The sequence below is a fragment of the Aquarana catesbeiana genome, linkage group LG09, assembly GCF_042186555.1.
Source record: "Aquarana catesbeiana isolate 2022-GZ linkage group LG09, ASM4218655v1, whole genome shotgun sequence".
Lineage (NCBI taxonomy): Eukaryota > Metazoa > Chordata > Amphibia > Anura > Ranidae > Aquarana > Aquarana catesbeiana.
Window position 1 is genome coordinate 240,686,610 of NC_133332.1, and position 24,188 is coordinate 240,710,797.

Sequence of the window (24,188 nt, forward strand, 5' to 3'; positions counted from 1 at the left end):
TTCACTGTCGCCAATAAGTGGAGCCACTAATCATAGTAAGAGATTTCATTTACAAGACTGAGTAATGAATTTTTATATTTCAGGCAATCCAGTAGGAGGTTTAGGCCACTGGTGCATGCTGGACAAGCCATGTGCTCGCTCTCTCCCTCTGGGCTGAGGCCTAGGGAGGTGCTGCTGGGTGGAGCTCTGCTGTTGGGCCCAATAGCCTGTTTTTGGGCCTAACATGTGCTGAAGTGGTCCTGAAGCTGTCCTGCCTGGTCTGGAGGAAGCCGTGCAAAGGAGGAGACACAGGGGAGGGCCCTTGCTGGAGAGAGCCAGGAAGAAGGCTGGTCTGGAGGAAGGGCCTGGTGACTCCCTTGGATGAATTTGGGAACGTGCTTACAGTGTTGGTTGGTCCGGTTATAGGTTCTGACATTATGAAGCTGGACATTGCTCTGGAGAGTCTGTAAGTGATCTGCTATGGTATCTGGAACCCCTAACCCTCACCTCATTAACCTCTTTAAAAAGACAACAGTGGTTCAAGCCCAATAGCCTTTCTTGATCCCCCATTTTAGCCTTGGACTCAGCCCTGGAGTGAATTGTTAGCCCACCCCTGTCTCTGAAGGTCCTATGTGATCTTTTCGGGTGTCAGAGGGGGTGCTACATATAGTTGAGGCAAAATAGGTTGCGACAGGGCAATAAAGGTTCACTTTATAATAAGTTGAACAGCAAGCATTCAGTATACCAACACTATTCTGAAGTGAGAAGTATGCCTCATAGGAACGACTGAAAAATAGGGTAATAGGAGGGGGGGAAGGGGAAAGGTATAAATAAACAAAAAAGTGAGTTTGTAGGAAAGAGGGAAGGGGGCACAGCAAGTTTACATACATCACTGTATAGTAAAACACAAGATAAAGGCAGACAAATACCTCACCAGGACAACTAAAGTCAGTGATATCATCAGTCCCAGACACAAACAAACCATAACTATGGCTCAATCTAGGTCCATTAAGATAGAAGTCTGTCCTCTACTAGATTAACAGGTGCCACCTTAGGCGTATCCAACCAGGCTCCCCACATTTTTTCTCAAATTTGTACAGGTGTCTCTATTGTTGATAGGTCAGTTTTTCTAAGCAAAAGTCCATGATCCATGATTCAGCCATAGGAGAAAAGGTTGATAAGCACTTCAAAGCTACTTATATTCTGTCTGTAAATAACAATTGACTTATGGCCACAGACAGCAGGGAGTCTTGCTCTGTAAGCTCCAGCCAGCTCAAAACACAGGTGGGAAGAGTAAATCTGGCCATAGATGGTTTAAATCAAACCATCTATGGGCCGGATGACAGCATGTTGACTTTCTAGCATGTGATTATTGTCAGCGGCTATAGCCACTAGCAATAATCATTGTGTTCTCCTGTCAGGGGTGGCTTCCCGTGTCCATGGTTGCAGGAAAGAAAATCTGACAAGTTAAGAACCACTGAGTGAATTTTATTGCTGTCTGTGTCCCCAATGTGGTCATTCACTCTCTGTGACAGACCCAACCGGGACAGAAGCTTTTGCTTCCCAACAGAAGAGATGGCATCAGGGCAGAACACCACTGACCACTGCCCAGCACCTACAGCACTTCCGGAGCTCCAGGGAGCCAGGCAGGCAGCCCTTCTCCCCAGTAACAGGCCGATGCAGAGAATCTCAAACTACCACCTGAGGCGCTGGCAACCGGACAGAGGGTCCAAGACATCTGCCCCACACCCGCAGCAGTTCCAGTGGCACAGGGAGAGAAGGTGGCAGGTCCTCTTCTCCAGCGGCAGTCCAAGATACAGGGAGGGGAAGAAGCCATTCCCGCACCCCAGCGGCAGCCTAAGATGCAGGGAGAGGAGGTGGTTGTTCTCTCCCCAGTGGCAGATCCATAGTCCAGGAGTGGAGGAAGCCATCCTCCCTCCCCAACAGCCAGAGCGGAGGATGGGGAGTCCCCAGCTGAAGCGCTAGCAACAGGGCAGAGTGCCGCTGTCCTCTGCTCAGCATTTACTATTCATGGCTCCAGGGAGTCGGGGCAGTTTGCCCCTCTCCCCAGTAGCAGACCGAGCCCTAGAATAGTAAAAACCACCCAGCTGAAGTGCTGGCAGCCAGACAGAGGGTCCACGACCTCTGCTCCACACCTACTGACAACAACCCTTCCCTGGGGCCAAAAATGGAGATTGAGTGGACCAACTTTGTGGGCTCACTCTGCCTGACTAACGCATGTCCAGACCAGGTGGAGGTCTTGGACCTGGTTAGTCTATTTTTGGGAGAGAAATGTGACAGACCCAACCGGGACAAGGGCTTTTGGAAGGGACTGCAGGGAAGCTTACTCTTGCCTACTGACTATGGGCCCTGGCTTTTGAGGGGGCTCTATTCTTTGGGAGATGTGTGCCTGGGGGACATGTTGGAGCAGTTTTCCTTTGGATTCAGGTCCATGCCCCCCCCCCCCCCGAAACACACAGGCTCTGGGAACATAGGACCTGGATACAGATATGGGGCCCATGTGTATAGAATTAGCAGCCCAACCAGTTTTGACTGCTTCAACCCCCTCCTAGACTGAGAGACTCACAGCAGAAGATTATAATCAGTTCAAACAACCTGATGCTGGTGTCCCCTGCATCTTTGTGTAAATCTGTTTAAGGTGTCATTCTCTAATTGTATAAATACCCCATTTTGTGCCTCCTAGGTGTGAATTCCCATTGTTAATTGAGTTGCCTATTGTTTCTGTCTGTCTGCTAATCCTACTGGAGATGTGATTAGTATTGTGTCCACTTTACCTTCTTACCGAACCATTGTGGGATGTTTATGTGTTTATGTTACCTGTTCGTTAGATGTACTGACAATATTACTGTTTAACCACTTGCCGACCGCCGCACGCCCATTTTCGTTAACAGAATGGCGTGGGCAGGCAAAGGGGCGTACCTGTACGTTCCTTTAACTTTGTCGCCTAGCGGGCGCACGTGCGGCAAACTCAATGTTCGCCGATGGCCCATGATTGCGGCGAGGAGAGGCAGAACGGGGATATGAAACAAGGCATTTCCCTGTTTTGCCTAGCAACATGACAGGGATCTACTGCTCTCTGTTGCCGGGAGCAGTGATCTCTGTCATGTTGTAGTGAGCCCACCCCCCCTACAGTTAGAACACATCCAGGGAACACACTTAACCTCTTGATTGCCCCCTAGTGTTTAACCCCTTCCCTGCCAGTGTCATTTATACAGTAATCAGTGCATTTTTATAGCACTGATTACTGTATAAATGTCAGTGGTCCCAAAATAGTGTCAAAAGTGTCCGATCTGTCTGCCATAATGTCACAGTTCCGATAAAAATCGCAGATCGCCGCCATTACTAGTAAAAAAAAATTAATAATAAAAATGCCATAAATCTATTCCCTATTTTGTAGACGCTATAACTTTTGCGCAAACCAATCAATATACACTTATTGTGATTTTCTTTTTTTCCCCAAAAAATATGTAGAATACATATCTGCCTAAACTGTGGAAGAAATTAGTATGTTATACATTGTTTGGGGATATTTATTATAGTAAAAAATATTGCTTTTTTTTCCGAATTGTCGGTCCTTTTTTGTTTATAGCGCAAAAAATAACCACAAAGGTGATCAAATGCCACCAAAAGAAAGCTCTATTTGTGGGAAAAAAGGGACGTCAATTTTGTTTGGGTACAACATTGCACAACCGCGCAAATTTCAGCTAAAGCGATGCAGTGCCGAATCGCAAAAAATGCTCTTGTCAGGAAGGGGGTAAATCCTCCCGGAGCTGAAGTGGCTAAGGTATGCATTGTTTAGGATAATGTGATCAAGCTTTTATCTGATTTTGTGTAGTATAAAGTCTGTGTGAATTTTCAGTAAAGAGAGTTCCAGTTTGCACCTAAACTAGTGTTTGCCTATTTCTTCGGTGCAATGCTCAGTTATATTACTTTGGTCCAGGTTCCAGAGTGGAGGAAACTGTATCTTGGCGGAAGCACCCAGAAAGGTGGGCCAGACGGTCCATTACACTCTCTAATTATCCCAATCAAAAGTTTGCTGGGAATGAAGAGAGGGAAATGTAAAATGTTGAGTTGCCACCAGAAGAGGAATAGAAAGGAAATCTTTCAACGGGAACACTTGTTCAGAAGAAAACTGTCTAAGAGGGGGTTATCCTCACATTGGGAAGATATCCTCTCACTTCCTGTTGAGTCTACAGGACAGGATGAGGAGGAGATTCTCCTTAGTGAGACAGGTGGCAAAAGGAAAAACTGATAGCTATTTTAACCCTCCCCTACTGTATCCAAAATTAAAATACTAGCGTTTTCAAGAGAGGTAAGCAATGGTAGTATTGTCACCTACTCCAATTATCAGAACTACCATGTCATTATTCTTCACTGCTGAAAAAACAACACACCAAAAAATACTAGTTTAAAACCTGAGGTCAAACTGACTGGGGTGAGAACAGTTCGTAAGTGTTATTAGAAGTGATTATTAGCTATTTATTAGCTAATTATTAGCTGTTAACTATTAGCTAGTTATTAGCAATCATCTACTGTCTTAGCTGCTCTGCACTGATTGTTTTCTATGAGTTGCTTCTTTTAACACATCATCACTGCCTTGCTCTGTTGCATTGAAAAAACATATTCTTGCCACTGACCTTTGTCTGGTAACTTTTTTTTATATGTATTTATTTTAAGCCTCATGCCAAGCTTTGGGTTGCATCCTCTTCCCTGATGGATGGGATTCTGCCGCCGTCCGCCCATTGTGTGGCTACCGCTCAGACAGATATGAGCTGGGGACGTGCTCTGTGCACTGGGCATATATACTGGCCATACTGGGAATATTTGACTGTCTTATTCTGTCTGTACTGGGTTTCACCCTCGGGAAACGCCATGATGCCCTGAATCCCAATGAGGACAAGTACCCCACTAAAGGTGAGTGGTCCTTTCTGTATATTATCAAGTCACATTTTCTTTTTCTGCCTGACTGTTATTGAAATTGCATTAATATTGGTATTAATAGATTATACAAGAAAAGCATATTGCATATAACCAACTTATCCAATAGTCGCTCGTTGAGCCAGTCAGATTCTTTACTCTGCTAGGACCATTTTGCCCGGGCAATGATTGCAGCAGTTTTGCTGCTCATATGAGCAGTTAGTGCTTTATCTGACTCAGCTCAGTTAGGGAGTGCAGGTCCAGTCTATTAATATAGAAAGATCTATAAAGCCCAACTGCAGCCGAAATATTTTCATTAGACGTTTAATAGAATGGAAGGGCTGTTTCTGTCTCTCGCTCTCTCCTTTGGAGGAATTTCTTCTCACTTACTGCCTACATAACGGGATATCAGACACAACAGGAATAAAGTAATACCTCCTCACTTCCTGTCTTTTTAAGAGGTGTAAGACAGAACAGGAAGTAAGTCAAAATCCTTCTAATAGGAACAAAGGCAGCACTAAAAACACATTTTGTAATAAAGTGAGGAACATTTAGGTTTGCCTTTTGCCTAAATATATTTGTCTATTTGTGTAAATATATTTGTACAAAAAGGCATCCCACTTTCCCATCTCAGAAATTAGGAGGCATGATATTGCATTTACACATTTGCTGCCATTGTTGGTTCTCCATGCAAACTAAAAAATTCCTGGCATCCTCTGGGTTTTGTAATTTAGCACGATCAGCTGCTGATTTCATAAGTACATTGAAGGTTGTCTGCTCTCCTTACTAACAAAGCAATACCGTGATTCATTGTTGTGTCCTTGTAATTAATCTACATCCAGCTGGAACTGTGAGTCTCCTTGCTGACCTTGTTGGTCTGTTGCATTAACATGGTGGTAGGTGGTCATTTGCAAGAGCTGACTCAGTGTTCTGGTCGGGTCCAGAGACCAGAGAAGTAAAAGCAAAGTATGGTGTTAAAATTTAATGCAGATAAATACAGTAGGTAAGATAAATAGGAACTGTTTTTTGCACATACTCTTCTAATCCACCCACCTCTGCTGTGCTATATGCCTTCAGAAAATATAAAGCGTGACAGCACTGTCTAAACTCTGCAATTTTGCAGGCTCCGTGCCTCTGCCATACCCCCTGGCAGCTGTTTGGACTATGAATGACATACCCACACTGGTGAGGCACACACTCCTGTAAAGCCCTGTACACACGCTCAGAAAATCATACAAAAAAATACCGCTTTCGAAACGATCAGATGATAATCTGATCGCTAGTACACAGCTTTCGTACGAAATTATCTGAAGGGACAAACACGAAAACTTTTCTCGTACGATACCAGGTCATACGATTTTCATTCAATCAGTACAGTTTTCGTCCAAAAATACATTATTATATATTACTTCACTTGCAATTTTTTTTTCTGTCGTACGAGAATTTTTGTACTTTAGTAACCTCTTCAATTTCGATATGGAAATCTAATAATAATAATCTAATCGTGTGTACTAGGCTTAAATCTGCTCGATACCTCTCATGGGTTTAGGAAGGCAGTACACCCACCACAAGCCTCATTTCAGCTGAGTTATGCTAGCTCTGAATGTAGATGTATTCCAGGTCATTATAAGAGGGCGTATAGAGTAGAGATTCTCATGGTAGGGGCTCTACAGGGTGGAGAAGGGTCTACTTCGCACATGAGGGTCCGTTCCTGGGCCTGATTGGTGAGCTGAGGCTCCAGGAGAGGAGTCAAGCAAGGAAGTTGTGGCAGGAGTCAAGGAAAGCGCAGGTACTCACTGGAGGTGAGGTCCATTAGAGTGTGTGTCAGCTAATACCTGGACTGCAATACTAATCATGATTGCAGCCCTATGTAATTTCAAGTCATTAGATATATACAGTATCTTAAAAAAGTGAGTACACCTGTCACATTTTATTATATCTTTTCATGTGACAACGCTGAAGAAATGACACTTTGCTTCAATGTAAAGTAGTGAGTGTACAGCTTGTATAACAGTGTAAATTTGCTGTCCAATCAAAATAACTCAACACACAGCTATTAATGTTTAAACCACTGGCAACAAAAATGAGTACACTCTTAAGTGATAATGTCCAAATTGGGTCCAAAGTGTCAATATTTTGTGTGGCCACCATTATTTTCCAGCACTGCCTTAACCCTCTTGGGCATGGAGTTCACCAAAGCTTCACAGGTTGTCACTGGAGTCCTCTTCCACTCCTCCATGACGACATCACAGAGCTGGTGGATGTTAGAGACCTTGCGCCCCTCCACCTTCCATTTGAGGATGCCCCACAGATGCTCAATAGGGTTTAGGTCTGGAGACATGCTTGGCCAGTCCATTACCTTTACCCTCAGTAAAAGGCAGTGGTCGTCTTGGAGGTGTGTTTGGGGTCATTATCATGTTGGAATACTGCCCTGCGGCCCAGTCTCCGAAGGGAGGGGATCATGCTTTGATTCAGTATGTCACAGTACATGTTGGCATTCATGGTTCCTTCAATGAACTGTAGCTCCCCAGTAACCCAGTGCCGGCAGCACTCATGCAGCCCCAGACCATGACACTCCCACTATCATGCTTGACTGTAGGCAAGACACACTTGTCTTTGTACTCCTCACCTGTTGGCCGCCACACACGCATGACACCATCTGAACCAAATAAGTTTATTTTGGTCTCATCAGACCACAGGACATGGTTCCAGTAATCCATGTCCTTAATCTGCTTGTCTTCAGCAAACTGTTTGCAGGCTTTCTTATGCATCATCTTAAGAAGAGGCTTCCTTCATGCAAACCAATTTGATGCAGTGTGCAGCATATGGTCTGAGCATTGACAGGCTGACCCCCCCACCCCTTTAACCTCTGCAGCAATGCTGGCAGCACTCATACGTCTATTTCCCAAAGACAACCTCTGGATATGACGCTGAGCACGTGCATGGTCGACCATGGCGAGGCCTGTTGTGAGTGGAACCTGTACTGTTAAACCACTGTATGGTCTTGACCACCATGCTGCAGCTCAGTTTCAGGGTCTTGGCAAACTTCTTATAGCCTAGGTCATCTTTATGTAGAGCAACATTTCTTTTTTTCAGATCCTCAGAGAGTTTTTTTTGCCATAAGGTGCCATGTTGAACTTCCAGTGACCAGTATATGAGAGTGAGAGCAATAACACCAAATTTAACACACCTGCTCCCCATTCACACCTGAGACCTTGTAACACATGACACCGGGGAGGGAAAATGACTAATTGGACCCAATTTGGATATTTTCTCTTAGGGGTGTACTCACTTTTGTTGCCAGCGGCTTAGACATTAATGGCTTTGTGTTGAGTTATTTTGACTCCATGTCAAATGTGATCATGTGATCTGGTTTGCCTAGACTTTTTGTCACCAGATCTTTGTATCCAGAGCAAGAGGGAGGCACCTACAGTATATACACTGAGGGGAGACTTACCAAATCTGGTGCACTCAGAATCTGGTGTAGCTGTGCATAGAAACCAATCAGTTTCTAACTTCAGCTTGTTCAATTAAAGTGGAAGTAAAGTTGTTTTTAAATCAAATGGCTGACAGGCAGGGTATTAATGGCAGAAGAGACCCTATTGGTCTTTTCTGCCTTAAATGCATCATTATGCCTGTCAGCTATCATATTCAACATTTACGGCCCCGATTTGTGCCGCGGCGATGTGACTCCCGTGTGCATGCGCGGGAGTGACGTCATCAGAAGGCACCGGACCCGGAAGGAAGACCAGGCGAAGATGGAAGTTCCGGGAGGCGGCGGAGCGATCCCACTACAGCGCTGGAGGACACCATATGACAGGTAAGTCTGCCATTATGTACTAATATGCTGTGCATACTAGCACATTATGGCATACCCTACCTGGGGGGCCGTTTACCAGTCCCCTTGTGTTGTAGCTTTACAATACCAAACTTGTCAACAAAATGTGGAGAGAAGTTGAGTTACATTTTAACCTATGGTTACATTACTGGTCTGTCCAGAATATGCCGAATCAGGTTTAATGTTGTTTATGTTTAATTATTGTTTTACAGGTCTCCTGTTGGAAACCCTGTGACAGCAAGAAGCATTGTTTTCCACTGTGATGGTGTTTTTTGTTAAACAGCAAACTTATTGTTATATGTATTGCATTTATTTTTTGTGCAATAAAAATAAATGAAAAGTGTGAATTGTATTTAAAAGATAAGTGAGTTTTTTCACCCTGGATCTACAATATGACACTATTGTCTTCCGTTATCTGCAGGAAATGCACAGTTTTGGGGCGCATTGCTACTGTGCTGTGTGTAGAGGTGTGTGCTTGTATGTCCCTACGAGTCCCATGTTGGAAGCTGTCGGTGATGTGGGTCACTGAACCATCAGGGACTCCTTTGTCATACTGGTAAACAACCAATTTTGCAGGCTCCATGCTTTTGCCACAGCCCCTGGCAGCTGTTTAGACTATTAATGGCATACCCACACTGGTGGGTTCATGGTTATCTTTTTGGGTCATTGGATGGTCCCTGATGATACAGCTCCTGTGCATGCGCACAAGAGTTGCATCGTTCACAACTCCATGAGCTGGTGTGTACACTGCAGAGTGTACAATGCTCCTAGAAATTGAAAGGAAATGAATGGGAGAAAAGGAGAAACAATGTTTTGGCAGAAGAGACGTTGCTTGTCTTCTCTGAAAGAAACAAAATTTTCCAACTTTTTATTTATTTATATATAAACGATTGGATGAAGGGGGCCTATTAGAACCTCTGAAATGCATTGGTTTGTGCTTTTATTATGTCTGATGCTACTGCTCTTTCGTGTGCCCTGAATATCACCCGAAGCACCCCCTATAGACATCTTTGAAGTAGACTTACTATGTATGATGGAAATCAACAGAACTTTACCACATTTACTAAGCTCTGGGGAACATTAGTGCACAGTTTATTTAACTCTAGTAAATCAACCCCTTTGTTTCCATAAGCTGCCTATTAGAGCCTGTCCATACACATTACATCTTGACTGTTAATCAATTTTTTGGATGCACCCAACCCCCCCCCCCCCTCATATCTCTCACTTACTATAGAAGGATTTGTTCTGTTAGTAGAGTTTGTTCATTTTGAGTATTTATTATGTACAACACATTTTTTTTTTTTTTTGATGGTGAAGGCCATTGTCTGTGCCGACCTAGCTAAGCAAGGGCTGCTCAGGAAGGTACTGGGAGAGGAAGGTCAGAGGAGTTTTGTGGTGTAACCCTGACTAATGAAAATCCAGGGCTGAATTGGGTGGAGTTAGGAGTGCTGGATGTATATAAGATGTAGAGGAGTTACAATGTTGGGGGTATCCGAGGCCCTGTCAGGCTGGATGTTGCCTCATGGTTTTTAGTGGCGGCCGTGTCTATACTTGTTACAACTCTCCTGAGCATCATTCTAGCAGATATATAATATGCACAGGACAGCTTTGTTACTTTATGTGTGTAGTATTTTCCCACGGTTTCTTTGCTGTTCATGTAGTTATAGCTAAGCCCCACCCAAAAGGGGAAGCTCCGCTTGTCTGCCTCATACCTACTTGATGTCTGTTTACCTGCCCTGTCTCCATTGTAGGGGCACCAGAGCATTACTTTACCCGTGGGGCTCATGATTCTATTAAGCTGGCCCTGGTGGCAGTCTCTGTGTTTCAGATGTGATAGGTTGCCTTTAATCAGAAAGACTGTAATGTACCTTAAGGACTGGGTCTATTGCAGGAAATAGCAGACAGGTGTGAATTCTATATATTGAACACCCAAATCATCCATGTGATTGTCCCCTTCCCTCACAAGAAGTTGCACAAAGAGTCCATTGATGCACAACTTTATATAACTTTTTTTGCAGAGCAATATACAATAAATTACATTTCTTTTCAGATCAAAGTGCACATCTAGGCAAGAAGCAAAGTTTAAAAAAAATAATGCACATACAAAAATTGAAACACTCAGACATGACTCTGTAGAGAGCGCAGTGTGAAATAACAAACACGTATATAAATGCTTTATGGGCCTGTATGTCTAAAGCAACACTGCTGCTTGCAGTTTTCTGCTCCTAGTGTGGTTGGTGGGATTGGCTTTGCAGCAAAAAAATGCCCTTGCCCTGCTGTTAAACAATGGAGGAGTCATTTTTGCAAAGCCGCCATGGTCCCAATTATGTGAATTGATTCTCCTGCCTTTCTGTGCATCCAAGATGGAGCCAACAATAATAAGAAAAAGTACAAAGAAACATTTTCCCTGTGAGGACACTTCCATAACAGGAGCGTAAATCACAAAAAAGGTCAGAAGGCTATGGGTATGAGTCAGGTTGCTAGGAACTCTTAAGCAAGATGGAGTAGATCACAAATTAGTATGGACAACTGCTTTTAATGAAGAATTATTTTCTCTGTTGAGGACACTTTCATGTTTGTGAACTCTAATCACAGAGAGGGTCAGATGACTCTGGGGTCTTAGGGAAGGATAGGTTATTGGCAGATCAGGGAACCTGGACATTGTGGGTGTATGAAAATGGAAACGTCCTGAGTGGATCTTGAGATTTAAACATTCCTGTTTCAGCACAACTGAAAATAAGTGATAGCTGTAATGTCCAGCCACACAGATTAAGCTGACATTATACATTCTATAGATATTAAAGTGCAAACTCCACCTAAAACAGCTTCTTCTGCTTTAGGGAGAATGAAGCTGGCTTGATACCTAGTCGGCTGGTTCCTGATGTCCAAGAGCTTGGAGAGAGGTCTTCCTCCCTTCCAAGTCTGAGAGGTAAGGTGAACTTTTGTCCTGGCTCACTATGTGTCACACCCTTATCTGGGGTAGCAAGTGATTCCCTTCAACTAGGCTACAAGGCACTAGAGAAAGTCATATAAGGGATACAACTCTGGCCCACTCCACCCAATACTGGGATCACTGTTTTAGGGGGAGTTACTGTTTAAGAAAAGACTTCGAACACATCATGAATGTGGAGCTACTGTCACTACAAGAGGGCAGCATGGTACACATGGCAACCGCAGGTCTAATTTCATATCCAGCTGGACAAGAGACTGATGTGTTTCTAAAGTAACCGATCTGATTCCAGAGGTCACTTTTTTAAAATAAAAAAAATGGTTTCTGCAGGCAATTCAGGCAGTTTTTTCAGACATTGTCAATTCTAGATCCTACTGAGATTTACCAAGGGTTATATTCTAAAAGAAATGGATGGATAAAGAATACCGCGCCAATCAGAAAGATTAAACAGCAGCCAACACTCCAAAATGACCAAATTGTGCAAAGTATTTAAATGTAAAAAGTGTAGCACTAAAGTGCAAAACCTCTATGTGAAAGAAGTTACAAAATAATAAAGCAATTCAACACTTAAGTGAAAAGAAACTGTATCCAGTCTCAAAACTATACCAATAAGCAAACTCAATTCTAAATGTATAGTCTGATAGCATGTAAAATGCCCATTCATGGGTAGTAAGGGAAACGTGAGCAATTTCAAAGATATGGTAAATAAACGTGATCAATCGTTAAACATATATAAAGTAAAGTGAAAAAAAGAATATAGGTGAAAAATTGTTATAATCCACTGGGTAATAATTAGAATGTCCGCCTTATAGATGGAGAAAGAATGCAGCAAATAAACATGGCGGTGATAATAAAATGTCCACAAATCTAATGGGAGGTGTAGCCATCAAATGAAGCATGAAATTTTTCTAGTCCCAGTATTACTTCATGTAAATAAAGTGAATTCAATATAATGCGGATGATACTTTGATAACTCCTCTGCAGTACTCCGAATCAACATAAGGGATAAAGCACTCTTACCGACTTGGGTGGACTCACAGGCCGTCGGCGGTGAGTCAAACAGGCTTGCACTGTCTTAAGATGAACGACAGTATGGGAGTGGACTGTGCACTGGTGGACTTCCTCCACAGATGGGGGACTCGGATCCTGCCCAGATGGTCCAAACGATCACCGGCCTTGTCAGCATTGATAAACCATGTATAGAGAAAAAACAACAAAGAGCCTCCACATGGTGTAAATCCAAATAGATCAATTGCCGTTTATTTGATCACTTACGATCATCAGAAAATCCATAAAAACATATAAGAATGGTAGAATCGATTCCAACAGTAAAAAGTAAAAAGTAAGCGTGGTGTGGGTGGCTGGGTACAGCAAAGAGACCCGACGCGTTTCGTCTGAAGAGACCCCAGCCGAAGTCTCTTCAGACGAAACGCGTCGGGTCTCCTTGCTGTACCCAGCCACCCACACCACGCTTACTTTTTACTTTTTACTGTTGGAATCGATTCTACCATTCTTATACGTTTTTATGGATTTTCTGATGATCGTAATTGATCAAATAAACGGCAATTGATCTATTTGGATTTACACCATGTGGAGGCTCTTTGTTGTTTTTTCTCTATACATGGTTTATCAATGCTGACAAGGCCGGTGATCGTTTGGACCATCTGGGCAGGATCCGAGTCCCCCATCTGTGGAGGAAGTCCACCAGTGCACAGTCCACTCCCATACTGTCGTTCATCTTAAGACAGTGCAAGCCTGTTTGACTCACCGCCGACGGCCTGTGAGTCCACCCAAGTCGGTAAGAGTGCTTTATCCCTTATGTTGATTCGCAGTACTGCAGAGGAGTTATCAAAGTATCATCCGCATTATATTGAATTCACTTTATTTACATGAAGTAATACTGGGACTAGAAAAATTTCATGCTCCATTTGATGGCTACACCTCCCATTAGATTTGTGGACATTTTATTATCACCGCCATGTTTATTTGCTGCATTCTTTCTCCATCTATAAGGCGGACATTCTAATTATTACCCAGTGGATTATAACAATTTTTCACCTATATTCTTTTTTTCACCTTACTTTATATATGTTTAACGATTGATCACGTTTATTTACCATATCTTTGAAATTGCTCACGTTTCCCTTACTACCCATGAATGAGCGTTTTACATGCTATCAGACTATACATTTAGAATTGAGTTTGCTTATTGGTATAGTTTTGAGACTGGATACAGTTTCTTTTCACTTAAGTGTTGAATTGCTTTATTATTTTGTAACTTCTTTCACATAGAGGTTTTGCACTTTAGCGCTACACTTTTTACATTTAAATTCTAAAAGAAATGCAATAGAGCAGTCACCATAGCAATCAGAAGTTTGCTTCTATTAGCATAGCTGATGCGTGCTGAACTGATTGCTGATTGGTTTTGTCCAGAACACCCACTTACAGAATGGCTACCCTTTTTCTGCTACAGGTTAGAGGTTTACAACTGGCTTCTGAATTCTTGATGTGTGCAGTACATTTTTGCCTTTCTAATACTCTTAATTAATTAAGCTCTTCCAATAGGGGTAAGGCCAATGGACTAGGTGCAAAAAGAGTTAGCTAAGAGCTGTAATCCCTTTGGACAAAAAGAGCCACACAGATAGTGCTCTTTATCCAGTTTTAAGTTTCCTGAAGTTTTTTAAGACTTTAGTTTACCTTCAAGATTGTACATTAAGATTGTATAAGATTGTATAATAAGGCACTGCAAAGGGCACTGACTGCATGCAAAGTGCAGGGACTCATTTACAACCAGAGTTTTTTCTTCAACTGAGATGTCTACACATAATTATACAAATACAGTCTGTGGGTTACAGCTTTTTCCAAAAAATCACTGCTCTGACTTGTTTTAAATGGGCAACCATGATTACAAAGCTCTTTTCTTTGATCTTTCGATTCACATGAACAGGGAGTGTACCTGGAAGGCCAGTGGCAACGGACTGTGTGAAACAATCTTGCCTTATACTGCTGGCACAGTCTGCTATCTTGTGGAAAATTTAAGCATGCCCAGCTAGCTTTTGCAAACCAATTAAATGGATCAAAACAGGGGTAGTAAGTTACTTTTCTCTGTTAATGAGAAGCTGGTTGAAATTGTCACAAAACTGCCACAGCCAGCATGGCCAATTTGAGTTACAAAAGGCATCCTTTTCTTGAAGAAACAACTTTTGTATGGTTGTTTTTTAATGACCCACAATTTCTAATTTTAGTTGGAGTTCCCAAAACTTGCCTGAGAGGACCTGCAGATGCACCCTGACACCCCATTATTTAAGTGAAACTGTCAGCCATTTAAATCTTCATGTCTTCTTGAAAAGAGTCTTGTTATCATCTTAGCTAGACCAGTAAAGCCTAAACCCGTGTGCCTCACTGATGGAGTTGCACTTGCTAAGGGGTTTGACTTCAGGAAAGGCCATTTTGCTGTCCAGTGATGGTGCCTCAGTAACCTTTAGAGGTCTAAATCTAAGCAGAACTTTAACTTTTTACGTTGTGGTTTTGGTTGCATACGGCCACGTGGTAGACTTTGATAATTAATGGGAAAGTCCAGCATGTCAATAGCTGTCAGGGCATATTGTGGCATGTAGTCCCTCAACAATTGTTAGTCATAGTTAGTCCATCTTGGATCTAAAATGGTGGAATTGAAAAGGGCAATATGTGTGGGGCAAACAAAACACTGCATGGTTGTGAAATACAGATATGTATGTACAGAGACGGGTGTGAGCATGGCGTTGAGGACTGTACGTGGAATTTTGTATAGAATTATTCAGGAAAATATTTCAAAAGCTGCTCAGTCACCCTTTGATCTGTGAAATGCTGGGATCCCCTCTGGTGATCGAGTTCTCCCTCTGGTTTTTTCCTGTGCAGCACCCCATTGGAGATGTAGTCGGGGTTGTCAGTGTCTAGACGTTTTACACGTAGGAGGTTGGCTGGGGTGTCTTCGCTGTGGTCATCCTCCAGAGAGCGCCTCATACGTCGTGGTGTCTTTGAAGTTAAGCGTTGAGGCATTTCTGCTTCACTCATTGCTGTTAGGACCCGTGTGACCAGGTACCTATATTGTAAAAGAACATATATTTTAAGAGTTTCACATTAATGACTTATTTATCATAAAGCATTTTATTCCTTAGGTGAAAGAACTCTTATCTGATCAATAGGTAGGACAGCTGATAATGGTTATAGGATTTTTGATTTGTTCCTGAGTTACTGAATACTCTTCTGAAGATAAGGGTTGACACACAGATTCAATTTTTTTAAATTCTCTCATGTGTGGCTGACTGTTAGATCCACGGGAACTCAAAAAAAAAGGGGGTATGTTTATACAGAGGTGATAGATTAGCTTTTTAGATGAACAAGCTGTTTCATTATCAAGGACATTGTTTTGTACATAAAATGTACTTCCATAGAACACACATGTCCCTTCAGCTTACCTTAACATCTCTTCATCCATGGGATACCCATCATCATTGCCCTCTTCCTGTGGCAGCCGTAAAGAGGGGCCTTCAAATCCCCGGTTTTGTCGGTAGTAGCTCTGCAGAGCTTGTGCCATTTGGTTGCGGGATACCTGTGGCCGTGTCCGGCTGGTCACCACCTCGGTCTCATCATAATCTTGGTATGGTCTCTGGTAGTCTCCCTCAGGCTGAGCAGGGCCAGAAAATGCTTGCAACTGGTCAGCGTAGGCCTTGTCCCGGTTGATCTGATTCCAGAGATGCAGAAGATTGGCCAGATAGATGGTCTCCTTGTCTCTCCTCTGGCCTTCCTCTACCAGCTGTTGTAGGGATGGACCATTCCGAGCAGGGTCCACTCTGTGGGGGGAGCCCATTCTTTCCAAGGCCTGAGCAAGGAGTTCTTCTTGAGGGTAGGCAGCAAGTCTGGCAAGCATGGCCTGGTTTAGGTCAGCATATAGTTGTTCATTGCGAAGAGCTTCTGGTGGAACGTAGGACATCATATCAGCTTCATAAGGCATGTTAGCTGGGAGGCTTCTTCTGACCCTTAAGGGAGCTCCAAGGTCATCGTGAGTCAGTAACCCCAGAGGCTGGATGTGGAAAACAAAAGGTTTAATCAATATTACTTTCAATCTTTTACTGGTTATCTAAAATTGAGTTTACGTGTATGTAAACCCTAGCAGTAAATATATTTGCTTCCTTTTTGTTCTTTTATCCATATAATTAAAGGTGTTTTATTATCTCTGTTGGATAAATGCAACAAAAGTATTTGTTAAAACTACTAGAAATGCAGTGAGTGCCTAACTTTCTGTGGGCACTGCATTCTTATCTAGTCTTGTCAGACATGCACAGGTTACCTTTTGAGGACTTCAAAAAAACCTTCCCACATGGTATGGAAATGAAGAGAGGGGGAGTGTTCCATAGTCCTAATACATTTCCTGTGCTTGGGTGAGAATGCCGTTCCACCAGAGCTACAGCACAGTGAGTATTGTCACCCTAGGGCAGGAAGTGTGTTACTGTCAAGATCACCTGGAGGAAAAAAAAAAAGCCTGAAACGAATGCAGCCACCATATCTAAGGACTGGTAGACTGTCCCCTGCTGACTGATAACTGAGCGATCAAACACCACAGATCGCACAGTTCATAAAGTTCCCTGAGCAGAGGGCTGCTGACTGTAAGTCACCGGCTCTCTGCTCTGTCCACTCCATGATCACTGGAGCACTGGGCTGTGAAGGGGGTGGGAGCGGCTGGCTCAGGCTCTCAGTGGCTTGCTGAGAGGCTGAGCCGGATGCCGGTCCAGGCATGTGGGCAGATCCTGGACTGGATCTGTGTCATCAGCCAACAGCAGACTTCTGCACTCCTGTGATCCAAATATAAGGGGGGGGGCAGAAGCTCCAGGAGCCCAGGAGAAGTATACTATATCATTCATTGGTATTGAGCGTCCAGGGCAAATTCTTTTTGTTTATTTACTCCTGTGATCCACAGGAGAAGTACAGCCAAACGGGGTTTGGCTGTACTTCTCCTTTAAGTTATTTATAAACTTGTATCATATGAGTAATTTTGTAGTCCTTTAAAGAAGGTATATTAAGCAGGTCTGGGTGTGAAAACGAACCGATTTGTATATTATTACAAAAATGAAAGCATTACATAGAAAATATAAGTTATGTTTAACAGGACACGCATCACCTTTCTAACCTAGATAATATTTCATAGGATTGACATTACAACGTCTCCAAATATGAATTATATATTTACAAATGTGATATCTTTACATCACATGTTTAAAGTGAACCAGTCTTCTTTGTGCAAACTTGCCTACAAAAGATTTAGATTGCCCCCCTTATTTAGCTTTTAATAGTTTGCCTGTGCCTAAGCCTTGCGACACAAGGTGGTCACAGCAAAGGTATAACTAAATAGAATTTTGTTGTTTCTGCTATAGGTTGATGCTTGGGTAGATAGAGAGACAGACAGACAAATTCAGGTTTTCCCATCTATTAAAATACAGCATAATTACAGTATATACCTGTACCTCTGTGGCACCAAGCCCTTCTATGCCCAGCTAGACATCCAGGGGCACTCCTATAGATCTATCCATCCCCTATGGTTGCCACATTATTAGTATCCCTCTGTACACTCCCAGCATCCTTCAGGTCCCTGTTTGGTGCAGATTCCCTAGTGACTGTTGTATCTCCCAGTGTCATCCAATTAGATGCAGGCAGACACTAATCAGTGGTTTATCAGTATCTATGACTAATACCCCAAGCATCTGCAGAAGGAGAAAATGTCATTACAGATAATGAGGCATCACATGAGATCCCTGGACATTATAGCTTCCGTACGCACAGCAGGACCCAGGGAGGGGCTGTGTACTGTGTAGGTGATATAACATCGAGCTTCAAAAATATGAGCCTGAGATGGAGTCTGTAACTGAGGTCCATGGATGTATAATAATTAGATTCCACAACCACATTCTCATAATATAATGAGAATAGAAGGAAGGAAGGGGGGGGAGGGTATGCATTTACCAATGCAGAAAAATATAGGATTTCCTTTAGATGGTGCTCAGTCTCTATGGGCCTGGGCAGCTTGCTTGGGTATGTGTCCCAGGTCTAGTGACACCTCTCTTGAACTGTGACAGCAATGCATATGGTCACTGATCACCTAATACCAATCAATCATGGGGCACTGAATACTGATGTATAAGGGACATTAAAAAACAGTGTCAGGGGGTACAGACTACTGAGTACCAATATTTAAAGAGGCACTAACCAGCAATCACCAATGTTCAAGGGGGCACTGATCAGCGAGCAGCAGTGTATAAGGGGACACTGACCACTTAATACTAATCAATAAGGGGACACTAACCAGTGAACACCAACGTACAAGGGGGAACTGACCATTGAGGATCCAATCTATAAGAGGTGCTGACCACTAAACACTAACATATAAGGTAGAACTGACCAATGATAAACACGTCTAAAGGGGTACTCACCACTGAACACCAACATTTTAGGGGCATTCACCACTGTTTAAGGGGGTACTCACCACATAGCATCAACAAAAGGGGCACTTAGTCCTTGCAGCTGCACTCTATAAACTCTGTTATGCATAGCATAGTCTTAACCAATGCAGTCGTTTCACTGTGTCGTGCATTATATAGTCCTGACCTCATACTGTATAAGCTGTGTTGTAGTTTACACAGTCCTGATTACTGAACTCTATAAAGTATGCTATAATATAGATTACATAACCCTAACAACTGCCCTATGCTATGTTGTATATTACTTAGGTTAGTCCTGAGCTCTGACTGTTGCACCCTATACACTATGTAGCACGTTACATACAGCGGGGATGGAAAGTATTCAGACCCCCTTAAATTTTTCACTCTTTGTTATTTTGCAGCCATTTGTTAAAATCATTTAAGTTCATTTTTTTCCTCATTAATGTACACACAGCACCCCATATTGACAGAAAAACACAGAATTGTTGACATTTTTGCAGATTTATTAAAAAAGAAAAACTGAAATATCACATGGTCCTAAGTATTCAGACCCTTTGCTGTGACATGCATGTATTTAACTCAGGTGCTGTCCATTTCTTCTGATCATCCTTGAGATGGTTCTACACCTTCATTTGAGTCCAGCTGTATTTGATTATACTGATTAGACTTGATTAGGAAAGCCACACAACTGTCTATTTAAGACCTTACAGCTCACAGTGTATGTCAGAGCAAATGAGAATCATGAGGTCAAAGGAACTGCCTGAAGAGCTCAGAGACAGAATTGTGGCAAGGCACAGATCTGGCCAAGGTTACAAAAAATTTCTGCTGCACTTAAGGTTCCTAAGAGCACATTGGCCTTCATAATCCTTAAATGGAAGACGTTTGGGACGACCAGAACCCTTCCTAGAGCTGGCCTTCTAACCAAACTGAGCTATCGGGGGAGAAGAGCCTTGGTGAGAGAGGTAAAGAAGAACCCAAAGATCACTGTGGCTGAGCTCCAGAGATGCAGTCAGGAGATGGGAGAAAGTTGTAGAAAGTCAACCATCACTGCAGCCCTCCACCAGTCGGGGCTTTATGGCAGAGTGACGGCCAGCTCTAGGAAGGGTTCTGGTCGTCCCAAACGTCTTCCATTTAAGGATTATGGAGGCCACTGTGCTCTTAGGAACCTTAAGTGCAGCAGAAATTTTTTGGTAACCTTGGCCAGATCTGTGCCTTACCACAATTCTGTCTCTGAGCTCTTCAGGCAGTTCCTTTGACCTCATGATTCTCATTTGCTCTGACATGCACTGTGAGCTGTAAGGTCTTATTTAGACAGGTGTGTGGCTTTCCTAATTAAGTCCAATCAGTATAATCAAACACAGCTGGACTCAAATGAAGGTGTAGAACCATCTCAAGGATGATCAGAAGAAATGGACAGCACCTGAGTTAAATATATGAGTGTCACAGCAAAGGGCCTGAATACTTAGGACCATGTGATATTTCAGTTTTTCTTTTTTAATAAATCTGCAAAAATGTCAACAATTCTGTGTTTTTCTGTCAATATGGGGTGATGTGTGTACATTAATGAGGAAAAAAATGAACTTAAATGATTTTAGCAAATGGCTGCAATATAACAAAGAGTGAAAAATTTAATGGGGTCTGAATACTTTCCGTCCCCACTGTAGCCCTGACCTCTACACACGACACTATATTGTATGTTACATAATCCTTAAAGCTCTGCATTCCAAAACTATGTTGTACATGACATAGCCCTGAACTCTGCATGCTATTTGCTATGTTGTATGTTACATAAGCTTAAAAGCTGCACTCCACAAACTATGTTGTACATTACATCTGTGTGTAGAAAAGCATACGTAAGGAAAAAGCTTTATTTTTTTAAATTAATTTTTTTATTATCATTGAGGCTAATCTTTGTCTGTGAGACTGTCATTTATAGCATAGTAATTGAAGCACATTTTTGGGGTCCAAAGACTTTGGGATATGTGTGCCATGTATACAGAAAGTAGGCATGGGTTCTATTTAACCATTCCCCTTTAAGCCTCTCCCATGATCAGGCGCAATCTGGCCTTGCCCACCATTCGTTGTGCACAATTTATCTCCTCAACGTGCCCTCGGGCACTCCGTGTCTTTCTCAATCCTAGCAACAAGATGGAGAAAGATGAATACAGAGAGAAAACCAGACAGACATAGAGTGTCATTGGATGGAATGAAAAGAAGACCGAAGGGTGGGGAAGGGAGCGAATCTGGAGAGACTGAAACAACCTGGCAGGGAGATAAATGGAGAGAAGAGAGTATAAAAAAAAACAGGTGGAGGAGGGGGGAGAGGAGACTTAAAGGGGGCAGAACGAGAGAGAAGATGTACGTGAAAAGAAGGATGAGAGATGGGGGGTAATAGAAAGTGGGAGAAGAACCAAGGAGAAGAAAAGAGATAACTGCAGGGAGGAAGAAGAAAAAAAAGCTGGGGAGGGGGTGAGTGAAAGGGAAAAAAGAGAAGGAGAAAAAGAGAGGGGCAGAGATGAGGAGAATAAAGAGACGGAGGAGAGAGAGGAAAGAGAGAAGAGAACAGTGGGAGGAGAAGAAAACAGAGATAGAGGGAGATGGGGGGGGGGAATAGAGATAGTAACAGGAGCTGGGGGAGAGAGGGTAAAGAAGAGGGGAACAAAGAGAGGGGTAGAGAAGAGGAGAATAAAGAGATGGAGGAGATAGAGGAAAGAGAGAAGAGAACAGTGAGAGGAGAAGAAAACAGAGAGAAAGGGAGATGGGGGGGGGAGAAGAGGAGAGAGAAAAAGAGAGATAGTAACAGGAGCTGGGGGCAGAGAGGGAAAAGAGGGGAACAAAGAGAGGGGCAGAGAAGAGGAGAATAAAGAGAGAGAAGAGAACAGGAGGTAAAAGAGAGAGAGAGAGAGAGAGAGATGGGGGGAAAAAGAAGAGGAGAGAGAAAAATAGAGAAGGTAACACGAGCTGGAGAGAGGGGTGAGTGAATGAGAAAAAGAGAAGGAAAAAAAGAGGAAAAGAAAGAGAGGTGTAGAGGAGGTGAAGGAGAAGAAAAGAAAGAGAGAGGGAGATGGGGAAAAGAAAAGAGGAGATAGGAATAGAGAGAAGGTAACAGAAGCTGGGGAGAGGGGCAAGTGAACGAGAAAAAGAGAAGCAAAGAAAGAGAGGGTCAGAGAACAGGAGAATTAGGAGAGAAAGAGAAGAGAGCAGAAGGTGGAGGAAAAGAAAGAGAAAGAGAAATGGGTGAAGAAAGAAGAGAAGAGAGGCATAGCGAGAAGGTAACAGAAGCTGGGGGAGAAGAAGAGAGAGCGAAAGAACGAGAGAAGGAGGTAGAGGGAGGGAAATGGGGGGAAAGAAAAGAGGACAGGAGGTGGGGGAGAGGAAGAGAAAGAGATGAAAGGAAAGAGAAGAGGAGAGGAGGTAGAGATGAGGATGAGAGATGGGGAAAAGATAAGAGGAGAGAGGACTAGAGAGAAGGAGTGGAGAGAAATGTGATCAGAGGAGAAAAAGAAAAGAAATGAATAAGAGGAGGTAGACATTGGAAAGATACTGGCAGAGGAAGAAGAGAAGAAAAATAGAGAGATGAGCAAGGGAACTAGGAGAAGAGAGAGGGTGATATAGCAAAGGAAAAGAAAGGTGGCTGATAAGGGTTACTGCTAGAAAGAGATTCCCCCAAAATCAAGCAACTAACCTTGCCAAGGGTGCTGGGGACAGACAAGCAGACAGTGACAGCCACCAACATGACACAGGGGCCCATCCTGATACGAAGACGCTGCCCTGATTCGAGAAGCTGTGACTGCTGGATGAAGAGACTGAGGTCTGCCGAAGAACAAGGGGGAGGGAGATGGAGCACCTCCCCCCCCTGCTGCATTGTCACAGCAGCCTGGAGGAGACAGAGCCTGGGTACCACTGATGCTACCTGTCACTTCATCAGAATACACTGATACAAAGACATACTGACCTTCCCCCTCCCCTGCATATCGAGAAATCAAGACATTACACCCAGGGGAAGAGGTGCAGACAATATATGTGAGAATTATTATAATTATACAGGATTTATATAGCTCCAACAGTTTCTGCAGAGCTTTACAACATGAGGGAAAACAGTACAGTTACAATACAAATCAATACAGGAGGGATCAGAGGGCCCTGCTCCTTAGAGCTTACAATCTAGAATTAGCATTTTTGTGTTGCGTTTTGAAGAGCTAGTGGCCATGTTTGCTGAGTCTGCAGACTTTGCTGGATGTGGTGTTGTACCATTTAATTTGAGGGGACACACTGATGTGGGCCCTAGGGGTGACATCAGAGAGGCACCAAGAAAAGAAGGGGGTATTATTGTAGCACTGGAAAAGTACAATGGAAAGGATGTGAATGGTAAGCTGAAATGTTTTGCTCAAATCTGTCACAAACCTGGGCAATTCAAACTAAGCATGTGATGGAAAACATTTAGTATAAGGTTATGTTATGCAAAAACCACTTGTCAAGATGGTCAGTAGACTCAATCATATATGCAGCTGAAGTTACCTGCAAATCTCAACCAACCTGTAAACATCGAACTTGGTTATTCCCCTTTCATCTTCCAATTGGTCCTTTAAGGTGATGACAGACCAAAAATAGGCCCTAAAGTCTGGAAGGGATGGAATCAATCTTGTCTTTTAAAGAATAATTTGCTTATGAAGTTAGCTGCCCATATCTTTTGACCTACTGATCATTCTGACAAGCATCCAAGGTAATATCTGCTTATGCATTTTTTTTATCACATGCCCAGTTTGAATTACAAGGTTTGTGATGGGTTTACTAGTTCCTCAGAAAGCTCGATAGATCATTCTCTTCAACAAGACCTCTAACAACATCATATTGGACTGTTGAGTAATATAAAATGTCATGGATGCAAAAATATTCTTGACATGAAGAGAAGGAAAGAAGAGAGTGACAGGAGAGCAGAGAAAGAAGAAGGAGGGAGAGACACAAGAACGAAAAGGAGAGATATTAAAATGTTTGAGGCTGGAGGAACTTA

At 42.9% G+C, this 24,188-nt stretch overlaps 2 protein-coding genes across 2 annotated transcripts in view; one reads left to right on the forward strand and one right to left on the reverse strand.

The window, feature by feature from the left end:
- The window catches only part of LOC141108435 (LHFPL tetraspan subfamily member 3 protein-like), a 30,037-nt gene extending 20,937 nt beyond the window's left edge, over positions 1-9,100 (forward strand). Inside the window, exons 3-4 of the mRNA XM_073600037.1 lie at positions 4,678-4,914; positions 8,968-9,100. Of these exons, the coding sequence (XP_073456138.1) occupies positions 4,678-4,914; positions 8,968-8,990 (260 nt within the window). The 3' untranslated portion in view covers positions 8,991-9,100. The remainder of the gene's footprint in view (positions 1-4,677; positions 4,915-8,967) is intronic.
- A 6,260-nt stretch (positions 9,101-15,360) lies between these two features.
- PCSK1N (proprotein convertase subtilisin/kexin type 1 inhibitor) lies at positions 15,361-23,068 on the reverse strand. The gene is made up of 3 exons (XM_073600038.1): positions 22,863-23,068; positions 16,163-16,767; positions 15,361-15,786 (listed from the first exon to the last, which is right to left on the reverse strand). The coding sequence occupies exons 1-3, from the start codon at positions 23,040-23,042 to the stop codon at positions 15,498-15,500; spliced, it is 1,074 nt and encodes a 357-aa protein (XP_073456139.1). The 5' UTR covers positions 23,043-23,068; the 3' UTR covers positions 15,361-15,497.
- Between the last annotated feature and the right edge of the window lie 1,120 nt (positions 23,069-24,188).